The sequence below is a fragment of the Tursiops truncatus genome, chromosome 9 (assembly GCF_011762595.2).
Source record: "Tursiops truncatus isolate mTurTru1 chromosome 9, mTurTru1.mat.Y, whole genome shotgun sequence".
In the NCBI taxonomy this organism is placed as follows: Eukaryota; Metazoa; Chordata; class Mammalia; order Artiodactyla; family Delphinidae; genus Tursiops; species Tursiops truncatus.
Window position 1 is genome coordinate 17,828,172 of NC_047042.1, and position 18,232 is coordinate 17,846,403.

General features: G+C 41.8%; 1 protein-coding gene across 3 annotated transcripts in view; it reads left to right on the plus strand.

The window, feature by feature from the left end:
- The window catches only part of ATXN7L1 (ataxin 7 like 1), a 360,884-nt gene that overhangs the window by 308,921 nt on the left and 33,731 nt on the right, over nucleotides 1-18,232 (plus strand). For all 3 annotated transcript variants that reach the window (XM_073810174.1, XM_019940590.3, XM_019940591.3), the window contains exons 2-5: nucleotides 4,104-4,521; nucleotides 5,393-5,477; nucleotides 5,611-5,712; nucleotides 13,107-13,251. In XM_073810174.1, the coding sequence (XP_073666275.1) occupies nucleotides 4,104-4,521; nucleotides 5,393-5,477; nucleotides 5,611-5,712; nucleotides 13,107-13,251 (750 nt within the window). The remainder of the gene's footprint in view (nucleotides 1-4,103; nucleotides 4,522-5,392; nucleotides 5,478-5,610; nucleotides 5,713-13,106; nucleotides 13,252-18,232) is intronic.

Genomic DNA, 18,232 nt, shown 5'->3' on the forward strand with positions numbered 1-18,232 from the left:
GTTAGACATAGGGTTTCAATCAGTAAGAACTTCATAGATAACAGCGTGTCCTTTCAGGGGCCTGCAGTGTCTGGTTGTCTATTTTTTGTGATGTTAGTGGCCATGGATGTCATTGCCCAGGTCCAGTATTTCATTAGGGAATTGCTACTTAGTAGGTCTTTGATACCTGTAGATGGGGAACAGTTTCAGCACCTGTTTCAAGAATTCTTCAAAATATCTATTGATGCTTGTTATACCTCTCTGGATTCTCTGGCAGGCACAAAAGAATTACTGTCCTCAAAGAATCTGCAGACCTCTTGAGGGAGAACGGGGGACTGGCATTTATCTAGTTCCTACTGTGGCCAGCCACTCTGTGTTTGTCATCTCATTTAATCTTCACCACAGTCCTGTGAAGCACGTATCATTCCCGTTTTACAGCTGAAGAACAGAGGCTTGGAGAGATTAAGTAATTTACTCAGACCAGTTACACAGCTAGAAAGTGGTGAGGGAAAGCACGGTATCTGGGTGCCCACATGGGTAGTGCAGATGAAGGGAGGTAAAATGGGAAGACATGGACTTAACAGAGAGGAAGGCATGGGAGTCAGGGCTCGTGGTCTTCAGATGAGTCTCAAAGGACAAGGGAGCCCAGGGCTGAGACAGGTGTGGAGGACCTCCCGCAAGAGAGAGCTCGTGAATGGTCAGGCTGGGAGTGGGCACCTGTGCGGGCTGGGCCTCGGTCGTCGGAGGCCTGTGTGGAAGATAGTGGCACATGGTGCTGGATGATGGATGGTGCCGAAGCAGAAGGTTGGAGCAGAGGAAGTAACTGGTGTTTCCATCCAGGCTTATGGCCATCACGTTGTTGAGAGGGAGGCTGATGAGTTCTCTGCGTCCTGGGTAGGAGGTAGACGTCCTGCAGACCGTGAAGTCTGAGCCCCGCTGCGGATGTGGCTGTTACTGGCCGTGCTCTCCTCTTCTCACCTCAAGAAGGGAATCGGGATCTGCTGGTAGATCCTGTCCTGCCAGCTGGGAACGTTGTGAGGGTTTTTTGTTTTCGTTTTTTTCTAGAGCTGTCTGTGTCTTTAGTGGCCAGCAGGCTGCTTGAGGGGGATGAACCGGGAGGCGCGGGTGGCCCCAGTGCTGGATTGTAGGTGACTGAGAACTCGCCTAGGTAGTGGCCCATCATCCCAGGCTGATTTCTACCTGGCTGAAGGTCTTGCCGTTGTAGATGCCCACCATGCTGCCCACCGTCTCGGGCAGGATGATCACGCTGCACAGGTGCTTCTTCACCACCTGGGGCTTCTCTGTGGGTGGCACCGCCTTCTTGGCCTCGTGCAGGCACTTATGCAGTGACGCCGCTCCCTCCGAAGCCCGTGGTTCCGCATCATCTGCTCACAGGACATGTCCAGCCCCTGGTTGAGGTCCACACCGCCACTGGGGCATCGGGAAGCCATTGTGGGTTTGGGGTGAGAATATGTGTGACACAGTGTAATAAGTGGCCATGGGATGTACCGCAGGTGCCAGCAACACCGCAGGACTGTACGTGTGCTTATATCCCTCCTACCCCTCATGCCTCTTCCTAGGGTCCCCGTGTCAGGAAGAGCTCCCCTTATCCTCTCAGTTCCCCGAGACAGAAAACCTGAGTCATCCTGTAGCATTTCCTCTTTCCTCTCACATTTATCACCCAGTCCTGTCCGCACCACCTCTTAAGTGTCCCTGAATCCACCCCTCCTTTCTGTCACCTTTGCCTCAGCCTTAGATCAGGTTGTACTGATTTCTTACCTCAGTTGCCATCTTACCTAATCTCCCAGCCTAACCCCGGTTTTTCTCTTTGAAGGGATACCGCGAAATCTCTCTGACTTATGCATCAGGTGACGATTTGTTTTTTCGGATGTAATCTCCTCAGTTCAGCTTGGTGTGGCTTCCGCCAGCTCCCCAGCTTTAAGTGTAGGTTCTCTGCATGTGTGTTTTACCCTCGTGATGCATGGTGAGCTCAGTGGGGTTGCTCCCGCGCTCCATGCTCTCCCGTGCCTCTGCACATGCTGTACCACCTTCCTACCGCTTTTTGCACAGCCTCTCTCTTACTCGTTCCCCAAAGCTTGACTCGGGTGTTCACATCTAGTCTTCCATTAGGAAGAGGTCTTCTCAGACCCCCTCACGCCAATGCCCCCTGAGGTCTTCTGTGTGTTCCCATGTCTCAGGGAAGCCCTGGGCCCTGCCTGCCTCCGTCACTGGTGTGCAGGCTCTGAGGACAGTTTCGTTGATATAAAGTGAGAATGAAACACCATCAGAATCTCATAAACTAGCATTCTCTTTTACTATACCTTGCTTAGAACACGTAAAGAATAAGTGCTTTCTTACTTGGATTAGACATAATTTTGTATAACTAGTTGTAGTCTACTTCAGTTCCCGTTTCTTGGTTTCTTCCATTTTCTTTTTTTTTTTGTCTTTCAAAGGAAATTGTTTTTACTGACATTTTTCTCTACTCCCCCCCTCTTCTTTTTTTTTTTTTGTAGCCTTCCACTTTTCACTTTTCTTTCCATTCTTGACTTTTGACAATGAGGCAAGATCAAATACGGATTCTTTTTTTGTGTGTTTTTTTTTTTCTTTGCGGTACGCGGGCCTCTCACTGTTGTGGCCTCTCCCGCTGCAGAGCACAGGCTCCGGATGCGCAGGCCCAGCGGCCATGGCTCACGGGCCCAGCCGCTCCGCGGCACATGGGATCTTCCCGGACCGGGGCACGAACCCGTGTCCCCTGCATTGGCAGGCGGACTCTCAACCACTGCGCCACCAGGGAAGCCCCGGATTCTTAAAATTTAGTTCATCATTATTATTCTACTGTAGATGCTTCTGTAGGTGGGCTTCTTATTAACCAAGCCTTGGAGAACTAGAATATTCTGCTCATTTATGTTCTTTATGTTTACCAAGTTCGTATGTTAATTTTAGCATTTCCCTATATAGGTAATATAGGAAGAAGCTTTATCCTTATTTCAACAAGAGCATCAAATAAGATCAAATTAGACAGGCACTTGCGGTCTTAGATAAGTGTGTGCTCCGTACTGGGAAGTGCATATGGTTTCCTAGACTTTTGCTTGGTACATTGTGTATGGGCCAGTTAAATGATAATCTGTATTTTTTAACTTGTGGCAAAATACACATAACATCATTCTAACCATTTTTAAGTGTGCAGTTCATTAGTGTTAAGTACATACACATTGTGGAACCAATATATAGAGCTCTTTTTCATCTTGCAATACTGAAACTCTATACTCATTAAAGAACTCCCCATTCTCCTTGCTTTTTAAAAAAATATGACATGGGGCTTCCCTGGTGGCGCAGTGGTTGGGAGTCCGCCTGCCGATGCGGGGGACTCGGGTTCGTGCCCTGGTCCGTGAGAATCCCACATGCCGCGGAGAGGCTGTGCCCGTGGGCCATGGCCGCTGAGCCTGCGCGTCCGGAGCCTGTGCTCCTTAACAGGAAGAGGCCACAGCAGTGAGAGGCCCGCGTACCGCAAAAAAAAAAAATAATAATAAAAAAATAAAAATGACATCGTATCAGTCATATTAGTAAATGACTCATGTTAGTAAATTTATTTATATACTTTTAACTTAATCAGCTTTTCTAAACGATAACAATATACGTGAAACAAAACTCAGGTGCTACAACTGTGGTATTCAGTAAAAACAAGTCTCCCTGCTCTCCGCAGTCACCTACACCCTCTCCTAGAAGTAACTACCTTTCCCGGTTTCTTTTCACATTGTTTCTACATGTTGTTCAGTTTATGTACCTAGATGTCATTGTTCTTAATTTTTTGTTAATGTAAAAGTACTGAGATGAGCATCCTTACAGTTAAAACTTTAAGCACATTCTTAATAATTTTCTTAGGATAATCCCTGAAAGTAGTATTTCTGGGTCAAGAGGCATCCATATTTTTAAGGCTTTTGCTGTCAAATTCCCTGCAGAAATACTGTACCATTTTTCTATGCCACTAAAAGTATATTTGGGAGAATTATTTTCATAAATGATATTTAGGACCCTAGGAACAAAGTTAAATGTGCCTCTATTTGCTGAAACCCAATTCTTTATTGAAGTGATTGTTACTGCCTGCTCTTTCTTGCTTCTGAAAGGTTCTCTTAAATGTTCTCTTGGAACCTTGAAAATGGAGATGACAGAAATGACGGGTGTGTCATTGAAACGGGGGTCCGTTGCCGTCGAAGATAATGACAGTGTGGCCCCAGGTGAGGCAAAGAGACAGAAGGTCTCAGAATGCTGTCCGACCAAAGGTCAAGACGGGCTAGAGAACAACTCTCTACCCAGCGGTGAAAAGGTGCCTGGGCCACCCGAAACGGCCGGAGAGGATAAAAAGAATTCTGACCCCCAGTCGGAGGAGGAGGGGGAGGAAGATGGCCTTTCAGAGGAGGGGGAGGAGGAGGAAGAGGCAGAGAGCTTCGCCAGCATGATGAAGCACGGGCTCACCGAGCTGGATGTGGGCATCACCAAGTTCGTGAGTTCTCACCAAGGATTCTCAGGAATCTTAAAAGAAAGGTGTGTTTCGTTTATGTCAGGTTGTTTTAGTTATATTAGTTCTTTTCTCTACAAAGAAATCAGCAATCCTTTTTTCCATTTAGCTCTCTGTCCCCAAGGATTGTTCACACTGATGGTCAATAAGGAATAGGATGAAGGAAAGCTGCCTGGATGAGTAAACGAAACTATCTGAAGATAAAATGACTAAATAACAATTTCCCTGTGGCATCCCCTGTCAATATGTGAATACGTGCTGTTTATTTCCTTAGAATATATTACTTTAAATGGTTTCAAGCTTTCCCTTGAATTGATCTTAAAAATTTTTCACCTGAATGGGCCACATCTGCAGGAGAAAGAAGGTGGTCTTCGGAGCCAGGTGGATCTGGGTGTGAATCCAGTTCAGCCACTTCATAGTTACTTAACTCCTCTGAGCTTCAGTATCCTTGTCCAAAATTGGATCATAATTCTACCTGAGGGTTGTTGAGAGTATTTTAAATAATGTCTGTAAAGTATTTAGCATAAAGGTAAGCTTCCGGGTGGTTCACGGTAGATGCACAGGCTTCTGATTTGATTAAATTTACTGTGTGATTTACTTTAGAATGGACTGTATAATCATAGGGCAACGTTAATAAGCTTTGATTTAGGCATTTTTCTGGAAGACTATTCTAGAAGTTCAGAGGGTCTTTTCTGTACATTCTGGTACCAAGCCAAGGTGTGGCTTAGAATTCATTGTGAAACCAGAAAACAATAACTCCGTGACTTTGCACTGAAGGTTTTTATTTTTAATCCCTGTTTTGCACAGTGATAAGGCTTACTGTTGAGAAACTTTCTCCTAAAATTAATAGGCAGCAAAATGTTAATGCTCTGAGAGTTTACGTTTTCTTTTCCTCAGATATTCTGACTTCGTTGTTCACGAAATAGGAAAAAATGGACGGATCAGCCATTTGAGTGACTTGTCTGTCCCAGTAGATGAAGAGGTAAGAGCAGCTCTCTAGCAGAAGTCACCTTCTGAATAAAAATAGCCTTTCCTGGAGATCATAGAAATACAGAGCTTTGACAGCCTCGAATTCTGTGTGCGACTCACTGGGAGTTCTCATGGTTGTTTTAAAGGATCCTTCAGAAGACGTATTTACGGTTTTAACAGCTGAAGAAAAGCAGCGTTTAGAAGAGCTCCAGCTTTTTAAAAATAAGGAAACCAGTGTTGCCATCGAGGTAAGTAGCACAAAAACATATGAAAAGGTTTTTTAGGGTTTTATTTTATTTTTTATTTATTTATTTTATTTATTTATTTTGGCTGCACCGGTTCTTAGTTGCGGCATGCGGGATCTGTAGTTGCCGAGTGTGGACTTCTTAGTTGTGGCATGTGGACTTTTAGTTGCGGCATGCATGCAGGATCTACTTCCCCGGCCAGGGGTCGAACTCTGACCCCCTACATTGGGAGTGTGGAATCTTACCCACTGGACCACCAGGGAAGTCCCCAGGGTTTGAATTGCTTCTTGTTGGGTGGATGTTAATAAATGTCTTTTGGGAAAATTACAGTAGTTAACAAAAGAATGGCTTTGCCCTTTTTGATCTAAAAGTGCATTGCACTAAAAATGTTTTTATCAGTGGCAGATAACGAGTATCCAGATAAGCTATGGCCCAAAAAAAAAAAAAAAAGTTATGTTTTTGCTTAAAAAATTTATGTGACCACAAATCAACAAAGAAATCTGTTGTTTAGAACTGCAAAGTGACCATTATATCACACAGTGTCTGCTGCAAAGGACTGTCGCAGCCTGACAATGGTCCTGATAGGGAAGCCCTGGCTCCAAAGGCCTCGTGGTCTCAAATTGGACTCTGGGAGGGGGAGGAATTGGGGGAAGGAGGTAAGGGAGTGTTGCTTTGCTCATCTTGAGTCTACTTCTGCTATTCAAGAAAAAGAGAGCTTAGCTACTAAATAGAACAGTAAATGCCTTTTAAAAAGATTTTCATTATGAAAATTTTATTCTCGATTAGTGCTGTCCAGTGGAATTGTGGTGGATTCTTTTTGTTTTGTTGTTTGTTTTTGTTTGTTTTGTTTTGTTTTTTTGGCTGTGCTGTGTGGCATGTGGGATCTTAGTTTCCTGACCAGGGATCGAAGCTGTGCCCCCTGCATTGTAAGTGAAGAGTCTCAACCACTGGATGGCCAGGGAAGTGCCCTGTCCAGTGGAACTGTGATGCGAGCCATGTTTTTAATTTTAAATCTTCAAAAAAAATGTAAAAGTAAAAACAGGCAAATAATATTGGCAGTATATTTTATTTACCCAAAATATTTCAATATGTAATCAATATTTAAAAAATTACTAATGACATGTTTTACTTTCTTTTTTTCCTACTAAGTCTTCAGAATCCAGTGGTATTTTATACTGGTAGCACATCTCTATTCAGACTAGCCACATTTCAAGTGCTCAGTTGCCACGTGTGGCTAGTGATGACCATACGGAACAGAGCAGCTCTAGGTGATCTCTGTAGCAAAGCAAATATGTTACAAGATTTTAAGAATCTTGAAGCACAAGATTATTAGAATTTAAAGTTTATTAAATTCATTTTGTCCTGTATTTTGGCGACTTGCTGGATTTGGGGTTGTTTGAAATTTCTCCTTCCATTGCTCCCAGGTAAAAAGAGTTTACTGTAACTTTTCAGAATTTATTATTTGCCTCCAACCCTCATCTCCTCGTCTACCCACCAAAATTCCCCAAATATATGTACTGTTAAAATTTTAGGGATATTTAATTACTGAATTTACTCATAGACAAAATGTCCAGCAATGCCAAGGAGAAAATTCCTAAGAATTGGTTTTGAGAGCTGTCTAGGAGGATGATCCAGGCTTCCGTTGCTTGTGCAACGCAGATACATATCTTAGCCCCATAATACACTTTTCCTACAGAGATGGCAAGATTTACTGTCACCTTAAAAATCATAGTTATGCCATCTACTGAAAGGTTTTACATTAAGGAGTATTAACCATGGGCAAGTGTCCTCATCTAAAAAATAGGAGGATGGACTTTCTGAATTTTTGAGGTCTGAACATGTATTCATTCATATACACTAATTATGATTCCAGCTCATTGCTTTCAGTGAATTCTAGATGTAGACTCACTTTTTTGGTGGAGGTGTGGTGGGGGGGGCGTGCTGCGCTGTGCCGCTTGCGGGATCTTAGTTCCCCCACCAGGGATTGAACCCAGGCCCCCAGCAGTGGGAGCACAGTATCCTAACCACTGGACCTCCAGGGAATTCCCTGGCTCACTTTTTGATATGAAAATGTCACTTATCTATAATTATAGTGTACTTTTCTTTTACATTTTTAATTTTGCTAGAATATTGTTAGGTTTAGCTAGTAGTAGTTACATCTTCTTAGCTTGCAGGTTGCAGTCCATCAGTGGGTCATGAAATCAATTTAGTGTAACTTAACCAACATTTTTTTTTAATTGAAGTATAGTTGATTTAAAGTGTTGTGTTAGTTTCTGGTGTACAGCAGAGTGATTCAGTTTACATATATATATATATATTTTTTCTTTTTTCATAATCTTTTCCATTAAGGTTTATTACAAGATATTGAATATATTGATAGTTCCCTGTGCTATATAGTAGGACCTTGTTGTTTATGTACTTTATATATGGTAGTTTGTATCTGTTAATCCCAAACTCCTAATTTATTCCTCCCCCCATCCCCTTTCTCCTTTGGTCACCGTAAGTTTGTTCTCTACGTCTGTGAGTCTGTTTCTATTTTGTAAATAAGTTATTTATTTTTATCATATTTTAGACTGTACATATCACATATTATATGGTATTTGTCTTTCTCTGTCTGACTTACTTCACTTAGTATGATAATCCCTAGGTCCATGCATGTTACTGCAAATGGTATTATTTCCTTCTTTTTTATGGCTCAGTAATATTACCTTGTATATATTATATGTAACACATCGTCTTTATCCATTCATCTGTCGATGGACATTATGGTTGTTTCCATGTCTTTGCTATTGCGAATAGTGCTGTTGTGAACATTAGGGTGCATGTATCTTTTCAAATTATAGTTTTGTCTGAATATATGCCCAGGAGTGGGATTGCTAGATCATATGGCAATTCTATTTTTAGTTTTTTGAGGAACCTTCAGACTGTTTTCCATAGTGGCTTCACCAATTTACATTCCCACCAACAGTGTCTAAGTGTTCCCTTTCCTCCACACCCTCTCCAGCATTTGTTATTTGTAGACTTTTTAATGATGGCCATTCTGACCAGTGTGAGGTGGTACCTCATTGTGGTTTTGATTTGCATTTCTCTAGTAATTAACATTGTTGAGCATCTTTCATATGCCTATTGGCTATCTGTATTACCTTCTTTGGAGAAATGTCTGTTTAGGTCTTCTGCCCATTTTTTGACTAGGTTGTTTGGGGTTTTTTTTTTTGATATTGAGCTATATGAGCTGTTTGTGTATTTTGGAAATTAATCCGTTGTTAGTCACATCATTTGCATATATTTTCTACCAGGTGGTAGGTTGTTTTTTCATTTTTCTTTTCTTTGCTGTGCAAAAGCTTACAAGTTTGATCAGTTCCTATTTGTTTATTTTTGCTTTTATATGTATTGGCTTGGGAGACTGAGCTAAGAAAACATTGCTACGATTTATGTCAGAGAATGTTTTGCCTATGTTCTCTTCTAGCTTTATGGTGTCAAGTCTTATATTTAAGTCTTTAAGCCATTTTGAGTTTATTTTTGGGTATGGTGTCAGGGAGTGTTCTAACTTTGTTGATTTACATGCGGCTCTCCAGCTTTGCCAACACCACTTGCTGAAGAGACTTTTTCCCATTGTATATTCTTGCCTCTTTTGTCAAAGATTAATCAGCCATAGGTGTGTGGGTTTATTTCTGGGCTCTCTATTCTGTTCCATTCATCCATGCGTCTGTTTTTGTGCTAGTACCACACTGTTTTACTGTAGCTTTGTAATATTGTTTGAAGTCTGGGGGGGGTTATGCCTCCAGCTTTGTTTTTCCTCCTCGGAATTCCTTTGGAAATTTTGCGTCTTATATGGTTCCATATAAATTTTAGGATTATTTGTTCTAGTGCTGTGAAAAATGTCATGGGTAATTTGATAGAGGTCACATTAAATCTATAGATTGCTTTGGGTGGTATGGCCATTTTTAACAATATTAATTCTTCCAATCCAAGAACATGGGGTATCTTTCCATTTCTTTGAATCATCTTCAGTTTCCTTTATCAATGTTTTATAGTTCTCAGCATGTAAGGCTTTTACCTTGTTGGTCAGGTTTATTCCTCAGTGTTGTTTTTTTTTTCACTGCACTGTGCAGCTTGTAGGATCTAAGTTCCCTGACTGGGAATTGAACCTGGGACCATGGCAGTGAAAATGCTGAGTCCTAACTACTTGACCGCTAGGGAATTCCCAGTTTTTTGGGTTTTTTTTTTTTTTTTTTTTTTGATGCGATTTTTCAAAGGATTGTCTTTTTGCTTTCCCATTCTGATATTTCATTGTTAGTGTAAAGAAATGCAACTGATTTCTGTATGTTAATCTTGTAAACCTGCTACCTTGCTGAATTCATTTATCAGTTCTAGTAGTTTTTGTGTGGAGTCTTTAGGGTTGTCTGTATATAAAATCATGTCATCTGCATATAATGACAGTTTTACCCCTTCTCTTCCAATTTCGATACCTTTTATTTCTTTTTCTTGTCTGATTGTTGTGGCTAGGATTTCCAATACTATGTTGGATAGAAGTGGTGAGAGTGGGCATCCTTATTCCAGATTTTAGTGGGTAGGCTTTCAGCTTTTCACTTTTGAGTATTAGGTTGGCTGTGGGTTTGTCATAAATAGCTTTTATTATGTTGAGCTTTGTTCCCTCTATACCCACTTTGATAAGAGTTTTCATCATGAATGGATGTTGAATTTTTTTTTTTTTTGGCTGTATGCGGGCCTCTCACTGTTGTGGCCTCTCCCGTTGTGGAGCACAGGCTCCGGACGCACAGGCTCCGTCAGCGGCCATGGCTCACAGGCCTAGCAGCTCCACGGCATGTGGGATCTTCCCAGACCAGGGCACGAACCCGCGTCCCCTGCATCGGCAGGCGGACTCTCAACCACTGCGCCACCAGGGAAGCCCTGGATATTGAATTTTATCAAATGCTTTTTCTGCATCTATTGAGATGATCATGTGATTTTTGTTTTTTCTTTTGTTGATGTCACATTGAATTTTTTTTTTTGGTTGCGTCGTGTGGCATGTGGAATCTTAGTTCCCCAATTAGGGATCGACCTGTGTCCCCTGCAATGGAAAGTCCCTCACGTTGATTTATTTGTGTAGATTGAACCATCCTTGTGACCCTGCGATGAATCCAACTTGATCATGGTATATAATCTTTTTTATTTGTTGTTGGATTTAGTTTGCTAATATTTTGTTAAGAATTTTTGCATCAAAGATATTGTTTTTTTTTGATAGTGACTATGTCTGGTTTTGGTATGGGGTGATGGTGGCTTCATAGAATGACTTTGGGAGTGTTCCCTCCTCCTCAGTCTTTTGGAAGAGTTTGAGAAGAATCGGTATAAGTTGTTCTTTGTATGTTTGGTAGAATTCCCCAGTGAAGCCATCCGGTCCTGGGCCTTTGTTTGCAGGGAGTTTTTTAATTACAGATTCTGTTTCACTTCTAGTGATTGGTCTGTTCAAATTATCTATTTCTTCTTGATTCAGTTTTGGTGGGCTGTATGTTTCTAGAAACTTGTCCATTTCTTCTAAGTTGGTGAATTTCTTGGCATATAATTGTTCATAGTATTCTCTTAAGGTTTTCTGTATTTCTATGGTTTCGGTTGTTATTTCTCCTCTTTCATTTCTCATTTTGTTTATTTGGTGAGTGTGGCCAGAGGTTTGTCGATTTTTGTTTACCCTTTTAAAGAACCAGCTCTTGTTCACCAATATTTTAAAAATGTAATAAAATAAAATAGAAAGTAACAGTGTATTGCACATCGTAAGGATAAATACTGTTCTGTAAATTTCTGTTCGATTTTTTAATAAGGAGCAAACACATACATATTGCTGGCTATTGAGTCCAAGTATGAAATGTATTTCTCTGTGTAAGACATGCTCAGAAATTGAAAAACAGTTGTGTAACTAATAAGTTTACATTTTCTTGGTGTAGATTTTTCTTTTTGTGAACAGATGTACTAGAATGTCATCATAAAGTTACTCAGTATAGAACAGGATTCATTGGAGGCAGTAGTAGACTTGACCATCCGGGGAAATGAGTTTCTGACATCCCCAAAGACCCAGCTTACCTGCTTTTCCATGTGTGAGCCCTGAGGTATTCGTTGTTCAGCCGAGTCCCTAAGGGGGAGCGTCTGTGATGGGTGGCTCTGGAGTCAGACAGCCTGAATTTCAAATCTGGCTCTTCCACTCTACAGCTATATAATCTTAGACACATTCCTTAACTTCTCTCAGCCTCACTTTCCTCATCTCTTAAGTAGATATACTGGTGGCATGATAGGGAGCTGATTGGGATTAAGTAAGACAGTGATTGTGAAGTGATTGGTACAGTGCCTGGCGGCTGTACAAGGTCAATAAATGGGCTGGTTTTTTTTTTTGGCTGCGTTGGGTCTTCGCTGCTGCGTGCAGGCTTTCTCTCCTTGTGGCTAGCAGGGGCTACTCTATGTTGTGGTTTATGGGCTTCTCGTTGCGGTGGCTTCTCATCTCGGAGCACAGGATCTAGGTACGCGGGCTTCAGTAATTGTGGCTCGCTGGCTCTAGGGTGCAGCCTCAGTAATTGTGGCGCACGGGCTTAGTTGCTCCACGGCATGTGGGATCTTCCTGGACCAGGGATCGAATCCCTGTCCCCTGCATTGGCACGTGGATTCTTAACCACTGCACCACCAGGGAAGTCCCAAATGGGCCCTTAGGATTTGCAGTATTGTGAAGCTCTAAAAGATTTCTGATAGGAAAGTCACCTAAATGTCCATTGAAAGATGAATGGGTAGAGATGTGGTACATATGTACGATGGAATATTACTCAGCATTAAAAAGAATGAAATAATGCCATTTGCAGCAACATGGATGGACCTAGAGATGATTATACTAAATGAAGTAAGACAGTGAAAGACATACAATGTGGTATCATTTATATGTGGAGTCTAAAATATGATAGAATTGAACTTATTTACAAAATAGAAGCAAACTCACAGACATAGAGAAAAAACTTATGGTTACCAAAGGGGAAAGGGGGGAGGGAGGATAAATTAGGAATTTGGGATTAAAAGATACACACTACTGTATATAAAATAGATAAACAACAAGGACCTACTGTATAGCACAGGGAATTATGTTCAATATCTTGTAATAAACCATAATGGAAAAGAATCTGAAAAAGAATATATATATAGATATATGTATAACTGAATCACTTTGCTGTGCACCTGAAACATTGTAAATCAACTATACTTCAATTAAAAAAATAATTGAAAAAAAGACTTTTGAAATCATACCCCTGTACTTTGGTTACTTCACATCATTATTAAGATGAGTAGTGTTTTTACTAATTCCTTAGTATTATTTCCTTATTTAATGTTTGTCAAATTAGTAGTATCATTATCTGTGTTTTTAATAGGTTATTGAGGACACCAAAGAGAAAAGAACCGTCATCCATCAAGCGATTAAATCTCTGTTTCCAGGATTAGAAACAAAAACAGAAGATAGAGAGGGGAAGAAGTATATTGTAGCCTATCATGCAGCTGGAAAAAAGGCTCTGGCAAGTAAGTATGCTAGTGACTCGGCATTTCTTCCGTCTCCTCCTTCTCTCTGACTGTTCATGTTCAAGGGTCATTTTGCGGTTGTTCAGAGAAGGATATTGATCATGTCATTCCTTCAAAGAAGGCGAATAATATCATTTCAGATGCCAGAGCAATCCTGCAGACTGTGTCTGGTAAGGGGACAGTAGGTCTTATATGTGAGTACGGATTTGCTGAAATGATAGTGGTGCCTGAGAGAGAGTCTTAGGAATTTGACATGTTCCCTGAAGAGCAGAGCAGGCTGAGTGGCAATTCAAGAAGAAAACGGAAGGATATTGCTCATTCTGTGCTCTTAATGGAGGTAAGGAAGCTGTCAGATGAACAGAAACTGCTGTCACCTATCCCAGTGGCATATTCTGCAAAGTCCCTCTGTTGAAAGTGCTGCTGCTTTCCAACCGTGAGTACCTTCTTCACTACACATAAAAACGTGGGATATATAGAAAACCACCCCTTCGCCCAAGCCCATCTTTCACTGAGTAGCATTCATTTGAAATGGGTGTGTTGTCAGTACATCCTGTTGATATTTATGTTCTGTTTTCTCCAGCCATGAAGATTTCTATTTGCACATAACCTTAAGAAAAATTGGGTAATTTTTCTTCTTTTACCTGTCAAATCAGCAGATAAAATTTTAATGAGAATTACAGAAGGAAAAATTGTTTCCTCACCTTCTCCCCTACCATCGATGACACCTGTTAGTGAAGAGTTATTTCTAGGTATATATGTTGGAGTAAAACTCGGTGATTGTTATATAACAAAAGAGCATTCAAGCCATCAGTGCTTTGTCAGTATTCTCTTAGGTTAATGCTGTGAGTGGATGAAGCCTTAATTGTCTCTAACTGTGGTTCTAGTGAAAGGAGAGAGTGTGAGAAAAATGGGAGCAGAAATAAGGTTTAGCTGTGCCTCAGAAAGTCATGTCATCAAATCAGTAAGTCTGGTTAGTGACATAGTGAGAAACCTTGAGCTGTGGGGAGGAGAGGATGGAGGCCGGATGTCACTTCTCAGCGGATACCAGAAAGGGCAGTGAGATGATGTGTTCTGGGACTGCTTGAGGGCACAAGTTTTTTTTTTTTGGTTGTTTTTGTTTTTTAATTAACTTTGTTAATTTATTTAAATAAATATACACAAAAACTTATAATTCCAGCATATAATTCATGAAAAATTATATATTAAATATTCTGTGTTATTGATGTTAAACGTTTCATATTCAGTGTATACTTATATTTATGACAATGTCAATTTGGACCAATCACATTTCAAGGGATTAGTGCCCACATGTGGGTTGTACCTGCTATAGTAGACAACACAGTCCTAGGCCCCAGCATAGGTCTGAGTTGGAATTCAATACTTCTTTTGTTGTACCTTATTTGATAAGATAGAAATTTTGCTAATTATTTTTATTTTTATCGTGACCTATAATGATGGAGGGCACAAATAGTTAATCATTTCTCAATCCACAGTCTAACGGCTTGGGTACTAGATGTTTCTTTGATGTCTGAGTCACAGAATAAAATATAACCTTGACAGCTTTTCTGCAGCCAGGGTTGTCCAGGCGAATTAAGCCCAGTGGGAAATGATGCGAATGGCTGTTTTTTTCTATTCTCCCACAATTGGCATGTAGCTGGTAACTCATCTAGCTGTGGAGGAGAGAAGGTGACTTCCTACACAAAGCAGATACCTTGGTGCATTCAGTCTTCATTCTCTTGAGGAGCCCAGGTTGAGAAGGGCTGCTAGGGAGGTGTTCTTTATAGAGATGTAGTCCTCGTTGGTCAGCTACCCTCTTGCAAAGGCAAGAGGAAGAGGCAGGGTCTCATTCTGACGACTGGTCACGAGGAAGCAGATTGGAAAAGGCAATTTTTTTTTTTTTTTTTGGACTGGTTACTTCTTGGAAATGATTGTTCTATCTTAGAGGATGACCTAAGCATTTTTGTGATGTTGGCATTTGCAGGCCAAGGTGGCCAGTACAGTTGCCTGCTCAAGTGAGTGGTTCCATATCTCTCGTGTTCTGTCTTTATCTGCATTTTCTGTGCTTATTCCACACCCACCTTTCTTTTTTTTCCAAATAAAAAATTTCCCTGTTTTCCAAGGGAGGTGCTGAGCTCTGTGTGACATGAACACTGCTGCCCCCCACCCATTTCCCTTCTCACATCTTCAGTAAAGTATGAATTTCTCACTGTAAAAAGCATGAAGGCAGGTCCACTTGAATCAGTGCTTGGATGGAGATCGCGACCTCTCGGGCTCGAGGGGCTGTGGCGTATAGTCAGAGATGGACTAGAGGTCTGCCATCTGCGTGTTCCCGCCCACCTCCTCATGGACCCAGATGGGCACCTGAGAGCCTATGAGTATCTTCTACAGATCTGGCCCCCCCTGCCCCCCTGCAATCTGGGAGTGGCCTAAAGTAAGCAGCATTCAGAAAGTAGGGAGAGCTGGTGCCTGAAGATGGCTGTTTGTGCCTCTGCAAACAGAATGCAATACCAGTGACAGCTCATCCTCCTGGGCCACCTTGCTAAGCATTTGAATGGATTAGCTTTTAAAAGCTTCATTGCAAAGCTAAGATAGAATGTTTTTAGAGCTCCCTCACTACCAAACCCTGACATAAATTGTTACTGGTGGGTCATGCATTATCTACCAGATTTCCAACATATTTTTTTAATCTTTTTTTTTTTTTAAGTTTTTATTTTTATTTATTTTTGGCTGCATTTGGGTCTTTTTTTTTTTTTTTGCGGTATGCGGGCCTTTCACTGTTGTGGCCTCTCCCTTTGCGGAGCGCAGGCTCAGCAGCCATGGGTCACGGGCCTAGCCTCTCTGTGGCATGTGGGATCTTCCCGGACTGGGGCACGAACCCGTGTTCCCTGCATCGGCAGGCGGACTCTCAACCACTGCGCTACCCGGGAAGCCCGGGTCTTTTTTTCTTTTTAATTAATTAATTTATTTTATTTTTGGCTGCATTGGGTCTTTGTTGCTGTGCGTGGGCTTTCTCTAGTTGAGGCGAGCAGGGGCTACTCTTTTTTGCAGTGCGTGAGCTTCTCATTGCGGTGGCTTCTCTTTGTTGCAGAGCACGGGCTCTAGGCGCGTGGGCTTCAGTAGTTGTGGCATGCGGACTCAGTAGTTGTGGCTCACGGGCTCTAGACCGCAGGCTTAGTAGCTGTGGCACACGGGCTTAGTTGCTCCATGGCATGCGGGATCTTCCCAGAGCAGGGCTTGAATCCGTGTCCCCTGCATTGGCAGGTGGATTCTTAACCACTGCGCCACTAGGGAAGTCCCTGCATTGGGTCTTAGTTGCTGTGCGCAGGCTTTCTCTAGTTGCGGCAAGTGGGGGGCTACTCTCCATTGCGGTTCGCGGGCTTCTCACTGCGGTGGCTTCTCTTGCTGCGGAGCACGGGCTTTAGGTGCGCGGGCTTCAGTAGTTGTGGCACGTGGGCTCAGTAGTCGTGGCTCGCCGGCTCTAGAGTGCAGGATCAGTAGTTGTGGCGCACGGGCTTAGTTGCTCCGCGGCATGTGGGATCTTCCTGGAGCAGGGCTTGAATCCACGTCCCTTGCATTGGCAGGCTGATTCTTAACCACTGTGCCATCAGGGAAGTCCTAGCAGATTTGCAACATTCTTTACCTCAGATAGGGCCATGCATCCTAAAACACGGGTGTGGTAGATTCTAAATCATGGTGGCCAAACACAAATTACCAACTGTTATAACTCAGACGTTATTTTGTGTGTTAATCCAGTCTGATAGGGCACATTGATTTACCTACTAAAGCATACATATGGTATTATTCTGAAAATACCATCATTATCATAAACCATATACTCAGGTAAATTAACTTACATTTTGAGATAGATAGTATACATCCCCAAAAACCTTTTTAAACATTTAAGTTAAAAAATTTTTTTGTGCCATGTAATATGTAGAGATTCTCCATACTGTGCGAAATGAATGGTTTCCAGGAGGCATACCTGGATGGAGGAGTCCACAGAGACTCAGGAAGAAGAGCCAGACAGATACAAAGTTAAGTTTCTGGGAGAGCCTGGTGTTATGCAATCCATAGGAAGAGGGGATTTCAATGATAGAGTGGTTAGCTGTGGAAAATATTACAGACAGTTCCAACAAGATTGGAACTCTGAAATATGTCCACTAATTTTTATCAATATGGAGATCATCAGTGTCTTTGCCAGAGCAGTTCTAGTGGAGTGACTGGAAACCAGTTTACACAGTAGGTTGAGATGGAAGATGAGAAATACACCGTAAAGAGAAGGAGAAAGGAAAGGAACATGGTTAAGGAGAGGGAGACGTAGGTTTGACTTTGAAAATGCAAGAGCCCTGAGCATATTGATATGCTGACGGGAAAGAGCCAGTGGAGAGGGAGGGGGCTGATGATGGCTAGAGCAGAACCCCTGGGGAAGCTGCAGGGTGGGTGTGCAGGTGCAGCAGGGGAAATGGACTTGAATAAGAAGGAAAGAATGTTCTGCATGCTACCCATCCTGTCATCTTTCTCGAGCTACAAACATTTTTCCTTCTTTATTCATGAGGATCTCTGTGCTCAATACATGAATCTTCCTGAATGTGGTTTTCTTTTTTTATCTAATTTCTGTTTCTCCTCTCCTGGGGCTGCCATATTAGACCATCAGAAGGTTGCTTCCTAGCCTGAGAATTCTTTGCATTAGTATTTTAAATCAGAGTGTCTCAAAAATGTTTGAAAGTTATTTTAAATTCACTTAAATTGTAAAGCTACCATCTATGCTACCTAGCATTCCAAGGATTTGGAGTTTTATGAAGTCAAACAAATTCCCCAAAATAAGTTGAGACTCACCGATTGTCCATTATTCAAAAACATTCCCAGTTAATCAATGCATATGCTTATTACTAGTTTGTGTACTGAGTGCACTTGGAAAAAGAATCCTTATGTCTGTTACTTGCAGAGGAGGTAATTGAATGCATGCTCACTGCTTGGATTT